This window comes from Penicillium coprophilum, assembly GCF_028826855.1.
Source record: "Penicillium coprophilum strain IBT 35676 chromosome Unknown utg000004l_segment0_segment0, whole genome shotgun sequence".
Lineage (NCBI taxonomy): Eukaryota > Fungi > Ascomycota > Eurotiomycetes > Eurotiales > Aspergillaceae > Penicillium > Penicillium coprophilum.
This window is the reverse complement of record NW_026622723.1, coordinates 2,868,277-2,885,685: the sequence shown is the minus strand read 5'-3', so window position 1 is coordinate 2,885,685 and position 17,409 is coordinate 2,868,277. Positions and strand designations below refer to the sequence as shown.

The window sequence follows — 17,409 nt, the reverse complement described above, 5'->3', positions numbered from 1 at the left end:
TGCTGCCAGTAGTTAGTAGTATAATACATGTTTTCAAACATCCAAATCCACAAAAGAATTGCGCCCAATCAAACACACTTATTCATCAGCAGAACGCTTGTTGGACGCCTGGCGAATCTTCTTTTTATCATTATGCTTCTTCCAACTGGGGATATGCTGGCCCCTCTTCTTGACAGGGACATCAGGAACATCCGAGTCATGGAGCTCATACTCTTCATTCTCCTCTTCTCCTTCATTCTCAAACTCCCCCTCTTCCTCGGAAGCCTTGGTCGCCGCACGGCGAGCCAAACGCTCCTTCTTACCCTCGCCATGCTTATCGCCAAGGTTCAAGTTGCGCGGGATGCGGGTCTTGGCTCCGAGAGCCCACAAATCTCCCCAATGAGACTTACGGGCGTCGCGGTAGGCTTGGCGGCTGTAGGAGCGCGGGACGGTCCAGCGCTCAATTTTACCGGCGGGCGTGCAGAGATCGAAGATGACATGGCCGCGGCGTTTCATGGGTGGGTAGATGGCGCGGGGAAGGGACAGAGCGTGGAAGGCCGGCTTGTTGGGCATGTCAGACTCTTCGGGGTCCTCAAACCCTTCAAATGCGGCATCTGTAGCCTCAGAGTCTTGGCGAATTGCTTGGTCTTGTCGTAGGTCTACCCCACGCTGCACGGCGAGGTAGCTGAATTTGAGATCTTCGTGGTTGCGGTCTTTCGCTCCCATGATGCGCTGCAAAAATGGAGGGCGAATGTATCGCTGCTCGAAATGGCAGAAGTCCCTACGGCCCTTGGTAGCGCCTGAAGAATTGTGCATCGGACAGGTTGAGTGGTTGGTGCAGGGGGCCACGATCATTCCACGCTCCTTCTCAATGACCTCGCGTTGGTCAGGGTCTTCGAGGAAGTTGTCGTATTCGGTAGAGCCGGGGCTTGCGATATGGCGTTTCAAAAGCATTTCACGTGCACCAGAGATAGCCTCGAAGCCCTTCTGGCGGCCCTTCTCGAGCAGAATAAGAATCCCCCCGTTGGGATTCAACAGAGACCATAGATTTTCCACGTGTTGTTTACGCTCGTACTCTTCTTCAAGACCAAGAAGAGAGTGCGGTGCGATGATGATATCGTACTGCTTGCGCTTGGGGGCTTTCCGTGAATCATCAATTGTGGGCTTCTCGCGTACATGGACGTAATCAGGTAACCGTGGGAGGAAGGTAGTGTTGTCCAGCAGGACAGAAGCACGTTGCCGAAGCGCATCGGAGCCTGTCAGAACAGTTGATCTTCCATAGGGGATGGGGGCTCCCGAAGGATGATCCGGCACCATGAGTTCCCATTCTGCGCGAATGATATCTCTCCAGGCCAGGATGCCGGCACCACCACCGCTGGCGTCAAGAACGTTTGGCCCGCCATCTTGTGCGATGAGACGGCGGATCCAATCAACACCCAATCGCTTGCGAATCTCAACCATAACACTAAGCGTCGATGCGTAGATTCCAGGGTACAAAGCTGCTAAGTATGCGTTGGCCTCCATTTCTCCCATCTGACGCTGCGAAGCATTCAGAGCAACAGGAAGTTGTGGTAATTGGGCGCGCGGGGGCGCAGTTGTACTCGAATGGGGCAATCCGGGTCCTCCAAACAGGCGCCGAGCAGTCTCAGAAATGTGCTTGTTGGAAAATTCTGACAGAATCACCGATATGGGACCAGTGACAGTATCCTTGGGCAGATGAATGGTTGTAGGATCAGTTCCGAACTTGCCCTCGAGAGTGAGCGGGTGCATTCTGGGAGCGGAGTCGGGGACTGCCTCGTTCTCGAATTCCTCAAGCATAATCTCGCCGCCCAACTGCTCTGCCACTTCTCTGGTCCGTTGCATGGCAATTGTTTCCCGCTCTTCTGGAGGTATGTCCATATCATACACGAGTTGAACGTCGTCCTCGGCGGCGCTATCTTCTAGATCGACTTCCTCCCAACCTCCTTTCCCATCTTCGCGGAGCAAGCTCATATCTTCCTCTTCCTCCTCAACCATTGACTCGACTTCTTGCCGAATGATTGGTTCTCCATAGAGGCGGGCATATATTTGCAGCTCGGCATCATCCAACAGGCCCTCTGGAATCTCATCTCCGAAGCGCTGTTTGATCATGTGTACCCATGACTCTGCGGTGTGTTCGTCTCGTTGGTCGATCAGCTCGATGAGCTCGTCTGCTTCGCCCTCCTCGCCCAGAATTTCCAATTCTCCAAGTATTTGTGCCATTTGCGCCTCATTTTCGCCGATTCGATCGATCAGGGTATTTATATGATCCGGTTCGATGGATTGGCTGGGTTGAGTCGGCGAGTCGGCAGACGCTGGGCCTGACACAAACCTTCGCTGGGGCTGAGATTGTGATGTTGCATAGTCGGAAGTGTTTCTTCGGTGCGCAAGACTGCTTGACGCGATCAAAGGCGACGCTTTTTGGACAAGAGTACGTTGGTGTGTAGGTGTCAAACGGTTGACAGGTCCGCGGAGTTGTCGCGATCCAGGAGGGCAGGCAAAGGTGCGAAATAGTTCGCGCGATTGTGACCGACTGGCACCTGATGCCGAAGACCTGGATAACATTTTCCAGCTCTTGTCGACAATTCCTTCTCAAGAGGTTGAGGGAGAAAGAAAAATAACCAGGCCCAGAAAATTGATGCCAAGACAACCATTCGGCCATCACAAACTGTGAGCCTCTCATTGGCTGGTCCCTTTTGGCCCCGGTTTTAACTCGGTATCAGAGATCTACAATATATATCATCCATGGACTGTTTTGTCGCCACAAACATATTTATATTTTATACTGTACTGCACACGGTATGCTGATTGCTACTGTATTGGTATATTATTTATTATGCGTCAGGCCAAAAAGAGTTCTAGAGCTAGCGTTATGATTGCTGGAAATATATCTCAAATAACCCATTTCATAGTTCTGGAGACAGAGACCATGTCCTAAGTATCGTATCGTATCAAGCGTTACAAGCAGGTGTTCATAGTGTAAATTCAGTAGGGTATCATTCTATTAATTAAGCCTCACTCTCCGTATCTTCCTCGCCCATGAGTATCCGCAGCGCAGCAACGCACCGCATCACCTCATGCTCAAGGGCCGATAGTTTTGCCATGACCGCCATCAGACTGGGGTCCTGACTCTCTACCCGGACCTTTTCTTTGACACGGACTTCTTCTCCCTGCCATTGAAAAATGCTACCGGCCTCATCATGGGTTGGTGCTCGGGAGCCGAATATCCGATCACGTAGAGAGAACCCAGACAGGGATATCTCTGAAGAAAATGCATTTTGCGCATGATTGAGGGGAGTGGCCTCTAGAGTCCGAAGAACAAGTACCAGGGCGGAATCTGTGATAGAGAGATGGAATGAAAGATGTGGCGGAAGCGGAGGGTCAAACATCTGTGCATACATATTAGCGAAATATTGCAGGAGTTTTGTCAAAGAAGCTGAGCCTACATTTTCGGTGGCACTGGTATCCCACCACTTGCCTCGCGTCTCGTCGCTGTCTCCTTTGAGCATTTGTCGTGCCTCGCTGATTGTCTCGAGCAAGAGGTGTAGTTGACTGAAAATGAACCTTGCATTGAGAGGATCGCCTGTCCATGTGCTCACATCCACAATATCCAGGCTTTGAGCCACAAGGTCTCGAACTGATACTAGCTGTCGAAGTACTAGTTCTGGGGCCTCGGGAGACTGGGATAGGTTCAATCGGGTACTAGGTGCACCCCGAGGAGGCGGTAGCGACGCCAAACGAAGTTGAACATCCTAGAGAAGAATCGGGTCAGTTGCATATTCATTGGTCTTCGAACAAGACTCGGAATACATACGCCCTTCACGATCTTAGTACCGACTCTAGTCACAAACCCCTTCACGCTTTCCGACCGCAGCGAGGACAACACCAAGGTTGACCCCGGTTCTTGGGGAGCTAGGAGGGTGGCACATTCTTGGAGACCTTCCTTCAATGAGACAAGTGAATCCTGTAGTGAATGCAAGAGCCATTCTAACTCGCGAGCCTAAGATAGAGATGTTGGCATTATACTAGAAAAGCTCCACAATGGATCATAGCTACAGCCAACCAGGACTCTTTGTAGAGCGCACCTGTTGTCGAGGTCCATATATGTTTTACATACCAGCGCAGTGTCCGCCTCACGGTTGATCTGCTCTGCGGGCAGTGGGGGGTATGCCCAGGTCGCCATTACAACGTCGTACAGAGAAAACTCGTAGGGTGAACCCTCGGGTCGAGCCTCAGGGGTCAGGTAGGGCAGGACAAGGTTTTTCTTTTTTCAAGGGCGAACGTGTATTAAGGTAGGAACGACGAGATTTTAGTCCACGTCACTTCTTCCATAGGTTGATGTTCCTTGTGAAGGAGCTGTAACGTCGTTTCCTTAGACGCGCTTGACTTCGTCATGGACCACACAGACTAACCTGATATGGCTTAGTCTATAAAGTAGAGTGTACGCTAACCAGGAACAGCTAGCTTGTCAGGTGCAAGTATGACGTTATGATCGTCGATACTCTCAATATTGTAGAAACCTTGACAAGAGAAGAGCATGATGCCCACTCGTCATTGTAGGTGGTCCCCGGATACCCCGGCAGTTCCTGCAGCCTTATACCAGCTAGTCCTTTCCGCCTGACCTCTCTTTTGTCTCTCGACTTTCTCTTCTTGAGCAACTTGTTCCCCTTGGAGATCACGACACAACCTCGAGAGGAAAAAAAAAGCCCCTCAATCAAAGATTAGTGTGGCCTACCAAAAACCAGATATGGGTTTCAGCAGTAAGTCGACCCTGATCAACGGCTCTATAGTACCTGAATCCTGATCATCTATAGGAGCAACACTGGGCCTTACAGGCCTGTTTTTCATGTCAGGGGCGATCTTGTTGATCATACTCACTCTCTTGGGAGGTGTAACCAACACGACGCCACTGAACCGAATCTACTTCCTCCAAGCAGACACGGGAAATATCCCTGGTGCACCGGCAGTCTCACGTTGGACATTCTGGAACCTCTGTGAGGAGAGAGACGGCAAGAGTCATTGTGGAGATACCCATGTGGAATTCCCATTCGATCCCCCAAGCCACCGTAACTTCGGCACCACCGAAAATGTGCCTCATGAGTTTATTGGGTAGGTCACCCACTGATATATTCTCATTCACCGGGTCGTGCTAACCATGCACCGTAGAACGAATCACTACTTCTTGACATCGCGGTTCATGTTCCCCTTCATCATTATCGGCCTGTTCTTCGCCGTCTGCTCTTTCTTCACGGGCATGCTGGCCATGTGTACCCGCGTTGCCAGCTACCTCTCTGGTTTCCTGGCCTGGATCGCCCTGACTTTCCAGATCATTACGACCTGTCTCATGACGTATGTACCACTTCAATTGGAACTTAGGTTGTCCCGTGAAGAACATGCTAACTAGATTTCACAGTGCTGTCTTTGTCCAGGGCCGCCAAGCGTTCAAGCACAACGGCCAGGGTGCACACCTGGGTGTCAAGGCATTCGCCTTCATGTGGACGGCCTCTGTCTGCCAGTTCATTGCGTGCATGCTGTACTGCGTCGGTGGTGCTGTCGGCCGGAAAGATACCAGCAGTGGATACAGTGGACGCAGGGAACGTCGCCGTGGTTTCTTCTCCTCGCAGCGCTCAAATAGCGTGAAAAGCCAGAAGAAGGAGGGCACAAACTACGCTTAAATGGATGTACACCCTCCAGGAGAAGCCCGCCTCCTCATCTCGACAAGAACAAGCCGGAGTACTTGAAAATGTCGACTCAGAACTGTCGATCTCCGGACCTTCTCACACCCGACTTTGCCTTCCCGCGTTGATATCCCCTTTGAGAGTTTATTCTTTCTTCAGGAGGCCGCTTGTTTCACGTTGATCTCGTCAAGCTACATATGAATGCCCTGTATGCAGCCTTGAAGATCGATTTACCCACTCGCTTGATGCTGTTACAAAACCCCTCACGATCTTTACTTGCTTAATAAGTCTGCGGCCTTCCTGCATAAGGTGGCAATTGAGCATTCTTCGCGCACTACTCTCTCTGCCTTGACTCCAGTTATGTTCAAGGCACGTGAGCCTTTGATGATTTGTTGATGAATCCCATGGTCCAACGATTCTCCGATTTGAAGATTATGCAGGAATTTGTGCTTTCGGTTGCGAACCTATCTAATCTAGTTGTAATATAATTTCTCTGTTACCTTATCTTTGGAGTGTAAATTTTATACAGTCAAATATGGTGGATTCTCAATAAACAGTCCTGGGAAGCAGAGGGGGACCTAACAGAGTGAAGTGGGCTGAAAAAGAGAACCAGTATTGATTGATTGAATCTAACTGAGTCTATTCAAGAACTATAAAAGGGAAAGACTCCATGACGATAACTGCAGTATAAATCGTGGACAAAAAGAAAATCACAGCCTCTATCAGTCGTGCATGCATCATCACACCATAAACGAGATCCAGGTCTTTTTATTTTATTTCACGGGGAAAAGAACCTAAGCGGAGCCGTTGACGGCGCCGCGGACGGCATTCTGGGAACCGACCTCACGGACGGCGATCTGCAGACCGAGATCGGGGTTGACGTGGACCATAACCTCGATCTTGCTGCCAGCCTTGACACCCTTGACGGCGAGCTCAGCAACGGGCTTCTCGGTCTTCCAAACAATCTCGCGGGTCTCCTCTTCCTCCTCCTCCTCAGAATCGAAGTCGGAGTCATCCTCATCCTGGGCGGGCTTCTCCTCCTTAGCCTTGGGCTCGGGCTTGGTGACCTTGATCTCGCGGACACCCTCGCACACACGGACCAGGACATCGCCACCCTCCTTGGGAGCGAAGTACTGGGCGATGCGGCGGGCGGGGAGGGCGGTCTCGGCGCCAAGGAGGGGCTGGAAGTTGGTCTCGGTCTCGGAGGTGAACTCAACACCAATGGCCTTAGTCAGATGAGGGGTGACGGTGACCATAGGGTGAATGGACTGCTCAATGTCCTCGTGATCGAACTCCTGGACCAAAGAAGCCTGGAAGGCGGCACCACGGGCAGACAGCTCAGAGGGGTTGATGGCAGTGACGGAGGCGGCGGGAGCCAGAATTTTGGTCTTCTCGGGGAAGATATTGCTGGCCAGGCTGGCGAGCTTGGGGGTGTGGGAAACACCGCCAGAGAAGATCACCTCGTCAATATCGAGGACATCGAGCTCAGCCTTCTTAACAACTTGCTGGATCAAAGCGGTGAACTGGCTGAAGACCTTGCCGGCGAGAAGCTCGAAACGGGTGCGGTTAATGGTAGAACCGTAGTCAACACCGTCGACCAGGGACTCAATGCTCAGCTGAGCGTTGCTGCTCAGGCTGAGGGCCTTGCGGGTGGCCTCACACTCAAGCTTCAGCTTGGCCAGACCACGAGCGTTCTCGCGGGGGTCGGTCTTGTGCTTCTTCATGAACTCCTTGGCGAAGTGGTCAATGATGATCTTATCCAGGGAGGCACCGCCAAGCTCGTAGTCGTGGGCAGTGGCCAAAATAGTGTACATGCCACCGCGGGATGCAACAACGGCAACATCGGAGCGGGTGCCACCGAAGTCAGCAACGACAACCAGCTTGTCGGTGACAGTCGCCTCGGGACGGGCATCGTAAGCCATAACAGCGGCAACGGGCTCGTGGATCAGCTGGAGAACGTCAAGACCAGCAGCCTTGGCGGAGGCAACTAGGGCCTCACGCTGGGCATCGGTGAAGTCGGTGGGGATGGTGATAACGGCGGCGTTGACATCCTTACCAAGATAGTCAGAGGCGGAGCTCCTCAGGCGCTTGAAGTGACGGGTGGTGATCTCGGAAACGGGGACTGTGTTGGGGGTCTCGCTCTCGGTGTCGCGGATGGTGAAAGCGACAGTTGAGTCCTGCTGTTGGGGGTGGGCAGACTGATGGCAGGGAGTAGGGTCGATCGACTTGAATTCCTTGCCGATGAAATCGCGGAAGTACGCGACAGTGTTGGCTGAGTTGCGAACAAGCTGAGCCTTGGCTTGTGTGCCGTGGTACTCCTCACCCTCAATGTAAGAAAGGATGGAAGGAATTTGACGATCTGAGTATGTTAATTCAAGTTCTCAAACCATGGGGCTTCATTGTCCTCACCTCCTTCCTCGTTGGCAATGACCTCAGCTTTTCCATCCTATATATTTGTCAGTCACCATTTGCTGACTCGAAAAATGAATATCAACACATACAGGCGAGATGTGGGCAATGGAACTGCACGAGTTGCCAAACGAGATACCGATAGCAAAGCGCTCCGCCTCAGCGGGGGCACTGTTGGCAGCGTCACCCATGTCGAAGTTGTAAATATGTACTTTTTTTGGATTAAAAGAATAAGGGTCTCACGTCACGGCGTGAAAGTAGATTTGAGGGTATCCGAAATAATTGGTGGAAATCTCGATTGAGGGGGAAACGATCGAAAAAGATTTTTGAAGATTTTCGTCTGCCGCAAATGTGGCTAGTGCTTATCGATAGCGGTTGTGGCGATTTTGATTAATGCACCGCCACACTTCACATCCCCGTGCGCGGACGGTTTTCTATGATTAATATGGCTATCAAGTAAAAAAAAACATTGGGAATGAGTGAGAAATTTCAGTAGCACTCTTAATTATCCAATCTCTTCATATGTCCAAGGTCATTCCTAGGTAGGGATGGAGCTTGGTCAGTATACATACACCAGAGTCACGTGGTGATAAGGAAGGTCGTTTTCTTTCGCAGAATCAATGCGCAAAAGCAGGCCAATCTATCTGCACGAAATAAATCCAGCAATACACAATTGAACCTCTTCACTCAGATAAATCTACCCTTGGGCTATTCCCAAAACACAGTCTACCCAGTCTGGCATCATGAGTGCCCCGCTTGTCCTATTACCTAGCGACGAGGTACCTCAAGACCATCTTCCTACCAACAGCTCCAATCCTCTACGACTAGGCCCCGGCCTCCGCATCCTATCACAGCCTTCCTCAAAAGGAACCAATCATGTCTTAACAGCAACACAAGCTGGTCTTTTGACGACCGATGCGAAACGAAACACCGTCTCACTTCTTTCTTTCCCGAACCGCCGATACATTCCCACCGTCAACGACTTTGTCATCGCTCAAATCCACCACTCCAGCGTTGATTTCTTCCACTGCATGGTGACTCCACACACGGCCCACGCGCTCCTGGGTCAGCTGTCCTTCGAGGGCGCATCCAAGAAGACGAGGCCAATGTTGAAGCAAGGCGAGTTGGTGTATGCCCGAGTACAGTCTGTGGGAGTCGGCGCCGGCGCCGAAGTTGAACTCACCTGTGTCAACCCAGCAACTGGCAAGGCTGATGGAGGGTTGGGACCCTTGACTGGGGGAATGGTTTTTGATGTTTCGACTGGTATGGCGGCCCGGTTGATTCGAGCAAGCTCTTCCTCTGCCGAGAACACGGATGCAATTGAAGGCTTGGTAGTTCTTTCTGAACTTGGAAAGAAGTTGGAGAGCCTGGGAGGATTTGAGATTGCAGTTGGTCGCAATGGAAAGGTGTGGGTAGACTGCTCCAACGCCGCAGAAAGTGCTGTCAAGGTCACTATCGCAATTGGACGTTGTCTACAGGAGACAGATCAGCAGAACCTGCACCCTCATGACCAAAAGAAACTAGTGACGAAAATCCTCAGGGATCTGAAGCTTGTTTCGTGACTATGTCTGTAGGAACTGGAGTATGGGTTTTATGACTTGCAGTTGCTTTTTATGTTCTTTATGCCAGCATGTACACTATTAATGCAATCATGAGCATGATACCTGCCAGTACTGTGTTCAGTAAATGCTAAATGTCCGAAGACAATTCTTGTGGAGTCTTGTATGGATTGCATGAGTCCCTTTGTAGTAAATGATGTACAATGGTATTGTATGGCAGTCTTCAATGAATCTTAGCTTGATCTTTAGAATATTGTATTTTGGTGCCTTGAAGAAAAATTCTAAAGTCCTTTCGAGGCTCCTTCTTATCTTATTATTTCTATTGTACTTTGTCTCTTCCTGCAACAATGATATACATAGATCATCTACTCCGTACAATAGCCATAAATTGATACTCGATTGGCCCCGCATGGGCGGTCAATGCCAGCGGTGAGCCCCAATTGCCGGGTTGCACGCTTCGTGGGCCGTAAATTTTGAGGGCCTCGGTCTCTCCTTTTTATCGCGTCCTCTAATTTTCCCCTTCCTCTTCATTGTCGCAGCTTATTGCCATGGGAAATACATCGTCTCAGCCTGAACCATACCCCGAAATTCCTGAGGATTTTGGAGATACCGGTTGGTGAACACACCTGATCTTTGCGCGATCTGAAACTAACATGTGCAATCTGGCAGTTCCTGAAACTCCGAATTCTTCCATGGTGGATGCGACGAAGAAAAAGAAGAACAAACATTTCCCCTTGAAATCCAAGCCTTTATCGCCGGCAATGGCGGAAACCAATGGTTCAAACCGCACCCCAGAATTAGACTCCAATATGTCGAATACTTCAAAGCGAAAGCGCGAGTCTGAACCTGAGCGCAAGCAAAAGTCCAAGAAGCATCGCAAATCAGACAACTCCGTTGCCATGTCAGCTTCACCAGTGAACCACTCACCCCCCTCTGCAATTGCTGTCCAAAATCCCCCAACCCCCAGCCAACCCATTCCATCAAACCCCAAGGCGAAGAAGGTTCGCAAGCAGAATGGCGAAGAACCGAAGTCAGTGGCTGCGTCCAATTCTCAACCTACTCCTGACTTGACGGCTGCAGAAGAAGAGCCCGCTAATAAGCAGCTGGCTGTCACCAAGCAAACTCCAGCCTCTGGCTCACCCAACCTCGAGGGTAGCACCACGTCAGGAGACAGGGCCAAGGGAGTTAGAGGCTCGCGCACCAGGCAGAAGGACAACTTAAGGATCGGCTTCTATACGCCCGATGAAGTGCGAAAAATTGAAGCGTACAAACTCAATTTTTGCACCGTGCATGGCATTCCTAGTGCCAAATTCGACGAGATGGTTCAGCATTCTGAGCGTGGCGCAAACGGTGAATTTCCTGTCTCTACGGACATCATCTCAAAAGGGGACTTCTGGGACGAGATCTACGCTCTCGTTCCAGACCGAGATCGACGATCTGTGTACCGATTCATGCGCCGACACTTCCAAGCTTCGGCTCAAAAAGCACACGATTGGTCCAAGGAACAAGACGATGAGCTTATCGAGCTCCACGCTAAGCACGGTCCAAAGTGGACTTACATTGGTAAGCTCATTGGGCGCAGTGATGACGATGTCACTCAGCGCTGGAAGAACAAGCTTGAGCACCAGGGCACCATGAACCAAGGCGCCTGGTCAGAGGAGGAAACCAGGATTTTCCTGAACGCCATCGAATCAACGTGGAACACCATGAAGCCAATGCTTGCCGATAAGGCAGGCAAAGACATGTACGAGCTGGATGAACGCCTCATTGTATGGGGTAACATCAGCAAGGAGATGGGACACATGCGGTCTCGACAACAATGCGCAGACAAGTGGCGCAAGATCGTGAGACAGGTCATGATCATGCGGGCCAATGGCCAGCCAGGCGCAGTGTTTGATCCGAAAATCGCCGCTAAGAAAAGTGCTCACTGGAACATGAGACTGGAGGCGCAAAGAAAAAGCTCTCAATTCGTGAATGAGGATTCTGATGATGATGAAGCTACAAGAACTACCACCGCAAAGCTAAATCCCAAGGGTGACGCAGCGGCATCGCCCATTGCTAATGACAATGTCGAGTCCGGACAGCGAGGACAGTCTGAGGAGGGTGAGCCCGACTTGCCTGAGCCTCCTAAAAAAGTTAAGAAGTCCAAGCGCAAGCTTAACGAGGACCCATCCCCACCCGTCAAGGAACCCCTTTCGTCTTCCGCCGCTCCTACAAAAAGCAAGGAGGAGCGAAAGCGCGAGAAGAAAGAGCGGCGAGAGAAGGAAAAACAAGAGCAGGTTGAGCAAGAAGCCCATGAGGACAAGGCCGCACGCAAGGAGCGCAAGCGGAAGAAGAAGGAAGAGAAGAAGCGAAAGAGACTAGAGGAAGAGGAACGTATCGCTGCCGACGAGGCCAACACGGCACCTAGCAGCGATGCGGAGGCCCCCGAGCCTCCCAAAAAAAATAAAAAGTCCAAGAAGCAGAAGCAAGCTTTTGTTGACAGCCCTGCCCCCTTGGATGAACCCTATCGCTCTGTTGTTCCAGAATCCCCATCGCCCGAATCACCTGCTTCTCACAGATCTGCCACTGAGCACGAAGCTGTCATCGATGAAACTGACTCAGACGGCGGAGATGACAACAGCAGTGAAGTCAACGTCAAGTACGAGACCGACTCGGATGAATTGTGAAACTGCATGAAACGAAGAGTTTACCTTTGCTATGGCTTGCTTCCTGTGTTTCAAATTATACCCTTGTTTATAAAGATATCAATTCTTTGATAGCGAGCAGTAGAAAAAAATGTCCATGAAAATACACAGGTCATTCACTATTCCATCCAAATAAATGCAACAAGTGTAATCATCAATGCAATCGCTTTATCTAATGAAACCCATTGGGTCAACTATAACTCGTCTTTGCGGTCCTCGCCAGTCTGCACAAACTCAACACCGGCAGCAGCCTGTTCACCAGCAACCCGACTCGCCAAAGCTGCAATCTCATCATCATAGACAGTCCACTCAGGAACCTGTCTCCTAGCCCGATCTAGCTTGGGCTCCTTGGTAAGAGGATTATTACATAGGTCAATAGTCTTCGCCACATCCAAATCCTCATCGGAACACCAAGTCTCACACCAAAGCCACTCCTGCGGTAGACTATGGATGGGGATATGATGCTGCATGTGGTTGGGCAGATCCTGGTCAAGATTGCTGAGACTGTTCGGATCCGCCGAGAGCATTTGATACTGGCCGCGCAGACGATCGCCGGCAGCAAGCGCGCGGAAGCGTTTCAGGTCGACAACATACAGCGCCGAAATGTGGTAGGGCTTGCCGCGGAGGAAGGTGGACCAGTAACCCTGTTTCCAGAAGCGGAAGCCCTCCATTTCGGTTCGAGAGTCACCCATCGGCGTGAAGCCGTAGGGCGCACCTTGAAGGTCGTGGGTGACTAGGTCGTACATATCTGTGCGCACAATCTGGTCCGCGTCGACGAAGATTACTTTGTCCAGAGAAAGGGGGAAGAGCACGTCCAGGAAGAGCATTTTGTATCCCCAGATCTCGCGTTGCTTTTCTTTCTGGGCGCGCAGCCAGTGCGGCCATTTGTACGTTACCATCTCATAGGAGAAGCCGTATTCATGGGCGAGGGAAGGGAGGAAAGCGCGGAAGGAGGGTGAGAGGAATTGCTCGATGAACCAAAATTTGACGGTGTGTTTGGTGTGTCGCATCACGGAGACCATCATTATGTTCAACATGCGCTCGTAGAGATGTCCGCTTGCCACCGAGAAGATGTTGATATCGGCGTGTTTCTCGCCTCCGCTCTTGGACCCGACCCCAACACTGGAGAGGACGCCGGATGCAAAGTTGAGTCCTTTGGCAAGATAGTCCATTTTTGAGCCTGGCTGGGCTCCTGTCTCAAGAACATCATCCTCCTCATGGCCTGGCTTTCGGGACAGGCGAGGGAACAGCGTCCGACCATGGAACGACAGCAGAGCAACCTCGTTGTTCTCGTCACCGGGCTGCGGACGGTATCCTAGACCACCGACGCTATCGATCTTGAAGATTTTCTCGCTGCGGCCGGGCTTCAAGTTGATCTGCCACAAGCCTGGTTGTGCCTTGAATTGGAAGTATCCCAGGTTAGCCATGATGATGGTATCGGCGAAATAATGATCGTTCTCGGTGCCCAAGAGAAGTTGGACACCTCTGGGGGCAGAATTCGTTGTAAGATCACGAGAGTGGCCCTCAATTAGAATGTGTTCGAGAGCGTAGATGGCGTCGACGTCAGTGCCAGGTTTGACCGAGCTCAACTTAATGTTATCCAGGTCGTATACTGACTCACTGGGTGCTACGAGCCAAGATGACGGCACGTCCATACCCAATGTCAGTAGTGCCTCAACTGGCACGCCAGCGAATGACGCTTGCGGCCGAGCCAGAGCGCCCTCGTTCGTGAAAGATGGCTCTGATTCCAAGACATATCGGTAGAATCGTTTGACCGGAAGCTCCGTGAGTTCTTCTTTCGGGTTCAAGAAAATCTTCACCTGAACGCCAGAGAGCTCTGAGAGAACCTTAAGAATCGGCAACCAACGCTGAGCAACCTCAGACGCCGGGTCAAGGCTAACAGCAACGTAGATCGTGGGATCATCGGAGTTAGAAATTGTTATCACAGAGTGCTCCGTCCTCCATGTACTGGACACATCCACTCTGAAATCAGGAGTGTTTTCGAAGATGCCATCAGGGACATCCGAGATGGTGGAAAGAGCCACAAGTGAGGTCAATTTGGCAAAATCGAGCGGGTTTGAGATCTTATCAGCGAATCCAAGTTGGTCAACAGCCGCTGCAACGGAATCGAGGCGTTTCATCCGTTCGTAGGCAATCAGTTGGCTCATCTCTTTTACACTTAACGAGTGTTCCTCCTCAATAGGGCCGACTGCCCTTCCATTGACAATGAGTCCCTCGGTACCAGGGTTGAATCCAAGCTCTTTGGCTAGAGTTCGGTGCACAGATTGCATAGTAGAGATCTTTTCGGCTTCAGTCTCTAGGACTTCAGTGTTACGATCGCTGGATGCAATCTTAGTCAGTACTTGGTCAACAGACTCTCCCTTTGCAAGCGAGAGATAGAGAGTGACGAGATTCCTAGGAACATCATCTTCGGCATCCGATGCCGCATTGTGCAGCATCAGAATCTCCACATCACCGTTCTCCTTTCGAAGATTGAGGGCATCGGTAAGTAGTTCCATGCCAGTCTCTGACTCGAAATCGCCCACAACTATCATATGAGCGCTCTCCAGTGCGTCCTTGTCCGAGGGAACGTGGGGTATCTTGCTCAAGACATCTTCGTCCGATGCAAGGATGGTAGCGATGTCCACAATCTGTACACTCTTAGGATCCTCGGGCATGAGGAAAGTATTGCGTCTCTCCAATGCACCAGCAAGAAAGAACTCCGGAAGCCATGCGTCCTCCTCGAAAACTCCCTCTACAATGCCTTGCTGGACCAATTTCAAGTCCCTGCTGACCTGCATGCTCATTCCCTGCATCCAGTTGCCTTCCCGGGAGATAGGAATACCGTTCACCAGGAATTGAGGTCCGTCGCCGGTAAGACTCAACCGACGCTGGTAAGCAGAGGTTTGGGACACCAGAGCATTATACTTTTCGCTCTTCAATACTTGATCAAGAGACAAGGCTTCCTCTTCGTTAACGAGCTCATGTTCTTGAGCCGCCGACTGGAAGCACGATTTGTCTGGGAAGCCTATTTTGCCTTTCGAAGCAGACTCTTGCAAATATTGCACAAGAGACCCTATGCCATAAGCATCGAAAAGGTAATGCGCTGCCTTCAGTTGAGCAATTGACTCTGGCGACGAGGCTGTAGGTACCAAGCCAAATCTCACAGGAATCCCTCGCATGACGAAGGCTTGCAGGTTTCCAGCAACAAGCATCATGTGTTCTGGGTTAGACAAGTCGATAGACACAACCACGTTGTGCAGATCTCGGCCCACCGGCGGTAGTTGTCCGGGGTAAGAACCGGCGATGTACTAAAATTTTGTTAGTATGTGTTCACCCCAATATCCATACAAGATAATACGGACCGCTTCGAGAGCACCAGGCCAGGACTCATATCTAGAATCTTTCTCCAAATCGTTCATCCAAATAATGACCTGGTTACCTTCTAAATCATCCCGGTAGTCATAACGTTGCTCCTCAGCACCAGCCTGGGCTTCGGTGAGCAGTCGGTGTGACAGTAGCTTCACGACATCGTTCGCGGAGAGACCCAGGCCGCGGAATTTATCAATCAATTTTCTCTCTCGGCGCAGATGTTCTAGAAGTGAGAATGCGTCAATCTGCTGTGTGTCCATCTGCACACCGTTGATCCACATAGCATTAAAACCACCAGGGAACATTTTTGACCGGTTGTGGCGGATCTCCTGCGCCATTTCTCCAGTAGAGTTGTGAGCAGCTACGATGGATGAATACTTAGGAAAATTTTGGGACATCTTGACCAATGTCCCCAAAGGATCAGTGTTGTCCATGACATAGCTCGCAGATTTTAAGCCTAGGCGTGTCACTTCGGAGGAAGCCAAAGGCTGAAGGTCATCTGGAGCATCCTCCTTCGTCTCGTCCGGATCGGTTGGAAGACTTCTGGCGCTCTTTTCTTCAAGCTGCTCCGCATCCCGGTCATCGATAACAATGTAGTCCGTTCGCTTTAAAGCAAGCTCCACGCCGTACCCAGACACAAACAAGGGACGAGAAATCCAATGTTGGGGAGGCCGATAGCGTACACGGTATGATATCTGTCCCTGTTTTGCCAAGTCGCTCAGGGTTTCATGGAAATCCCTGAACATTGGAGAGCCGACGTCTGCGTAAAGAACAGCTGGAGGTAGCGATGCATCCCCTAGGACGCGATCGAATGGTAGCTCTCTAGGATCCCTGAGGCACAAATTCAAGTCAGCTACCAGAGTCCACACCCCACAGCCTAGGATTTACCCACAACTCTCCCTCGACATCCTGTTGTGCGCGTTCCATCGCAGAAGAGCAATACTGCTTTCCCTCTGTGTGAACCCATACGGGACATACCGCATCTTGGGCCACCATCAACGACTGCTGAACCGAGGTGTTATAGAACTGGAAGTGTGCCTCAATACGAGGCGCCGATGATCGGAGCGAAAGCGATAATTTAAAAGATGAAAGACTCTCCGGAGTCTTAATGTGACCATCATCCTTCACAACTGTCAAGAAGCGGTCGTAGAGCTCCTTCTCCGTTGTGAGGTCCTCAAACGTCCCGTCGGCGATGCGGTCCAACAAAGGAAAATAGGAGGTAGAGTTCTCTTCGGCGGCAGACTCCCTGAGCTCAACTCATTAGTCTATCCTTGTATTGGCAGGTTTATCCCAGGCGGGGGATCATTCAATGTGCAACGTACAGAAGCTCGACCAGGTATGGGGCCGAGTCGAAGGAGGCTTGGAGCGCCACGTTCACAGCTGGACTAGCACTGGCAATCCAGCCTGGTAACAGAGCTCCGACGACGGTGTACCACCGCCAGGAAATCTGAGATCGCGTAGAGACCCTCATTATCGCGCAATGCAGTGTGGGGGGCAATTGTGTATATTTGTTGTATTGTATAGGGGAGAGCCTCGTGTCGAGCAATCCCTATGTGATGCGGGGTGGAATTCCTAATTAACAAACATGCAAGTCAATCTATTTGCAAGCATCACGGGCCAAATGAGCCAGAGCTCTCAACAAAGATGGTAGTAAGATCGAGGACGAATCGGCTGATCTGGACACTTGGAGGGTACCTAGGTATCTTA

General features: G+C 51.0%; 7 protein-coding genes across 7 annotated transcripts; 3 read left to right on the top strand and 4 right to left on the bottom strand.

Annotated features, from left to right (window-relative positions):
• Nucleotides 1–78: 78 nt before the first annotated feature.
• On the bottom strand, nucleotides 79–2,562 carry N7500_005522 (tRNA methyltransferase RSM22; the record flags this gene model as incomplete). Its single annotated transcript, XM_056676666.1, has 1 exon — nucleotides 79–2,562. One exon carries the CDS (start codon nucleotides 2,560–2,562, stop codon nucleotides 79–81), a length of 2,484 nt encoding a protein of 827 aa, XP_056531666.1.
• A 443-nt stretch (nucleotides 2,563–3,005) lies between these two features.
• Nucleotides 3,006–4,180, bottom strand: N7500_005521 (uncharacterized protein; the record flags this gene model as incomplete). Its single annotated transcript, XM_056676665.1, has 3 exons — nucleotides 3,006–3,749; nucleotides 3,812–3,997; nucleotides 4,115–4,180. The coding sequence occupies 3 exons, from the start codon at nucleotides 4,178–4,180 to the stop codon at nucleotides 3,006–3,008; spliced, it is 996 nt and encodes a 331-aa protein (XP_056531665.1).
• Nucleotides 4,181–4,744: 564 nt separating this feature from the next.
• N7500_005520 (SUR7/PalI family protein) lies at nucleotides 4,745–5,672 on the top strand (the record flags this gene model as incomplete). Its single annotated transcript, XM_056676664.1, has 4 exons — nucleotides 4,745–4,757; nucleotides 4,812–5,106; nucleotides 5,164–5,346; nucleotides 5,411–5,672. 4 exons carry the CDS (start codon nucleotides 4,745–4,747, stop codon nucleotides 5,670–5,672), a joined length of 753 nt encoding a protein of 250 aa, XP_056531664.1.
• Nucleotides 5,673–6,469: 797 nt separating this feature from the next.
• On the bottom strand, nucleotides 6,470–8,275 carry N7500_005519 (ribosome-associated complex protein SSZ1; the record flags this gene model as incomplete). The annotated part of the gene is made up of 3 exons (XM_056676663.1): nucleotides 6,470–8,034; nucleotides 8,085–8,121; nucleotides 8,177–8,275. The coding sequence occupies 3 exons, from the start codon at nucleotides 8,273–8,275 to the stop codon at nucleotides 6,470–6,472; spliced, it is 1,701 nt and encodes a 566-aa protein (XP_056531663.1).
• A 552-nt stretch (nucleotides 8,276–8,827) lies between these two features.
• Nucleotides 8,828–9,646, top strand: N7500_005518 (exosome non-catalytic core subunit RRP40; the record flags this gene model as incomplete). Its single annotated transcript, XM_056676662.1, has 1 exon — nucleotides 8,828–9,646. The coding sequence occupies one exon, from the start codon at nucleotides 8,828–8,830 to the stop codon at nucleotides 9,644–9,646; it is 819 nt and encodes a 272-aa protein (XP_056531662.1).
• Nucleotides 9,647–10,191: 545 nt separating this feature from the next.
• Nucleotides 10,192–12,312, top strand: N7500_005517 (MYB DNA-binding domain protein; the record flags this gene model as incomplete). Its single annotated transcript, XM_056676661.1, has 2 exons — nucleotides 10,192–10,255; nucleotides 10,313–12,312. 2 exons carry the CDS (start codon nucleotides 10,192–10,194, stop codon nucleotides 12,310–12,312), a joined length of 2,064 nt encoding a protein of 687 aa, XP_056531661.1.
• A 212-nt stretch (nucleotides 12,313–12,524) lies between these two features.
• On the bottom strand, nucleotides 12,525–17,173 carry N7500_005516 (putative UDP-glucose:glycoprotein glucosyltransferase; the record flags this gene model as incomplete). The annotated part of the gene is made up of 4 exons (XM_056676660.1): nucleotides 12,525–15,641; nucleotides 15,696–16,533; nucleotides 16,595–16,948; nucleotides 17,025–17,173. The coding sequence occupies 4 exons, from the start codon at nucleotides 17,171–17,173 to the stop codon at nucleotides 12,525–12,527; spliced, it is 4,458 nt and encodes a 1,485-aa protein (XP_056531660.1).
• Nucleotides 17,174–17,409: the final 236 nt, after the last annotated feature.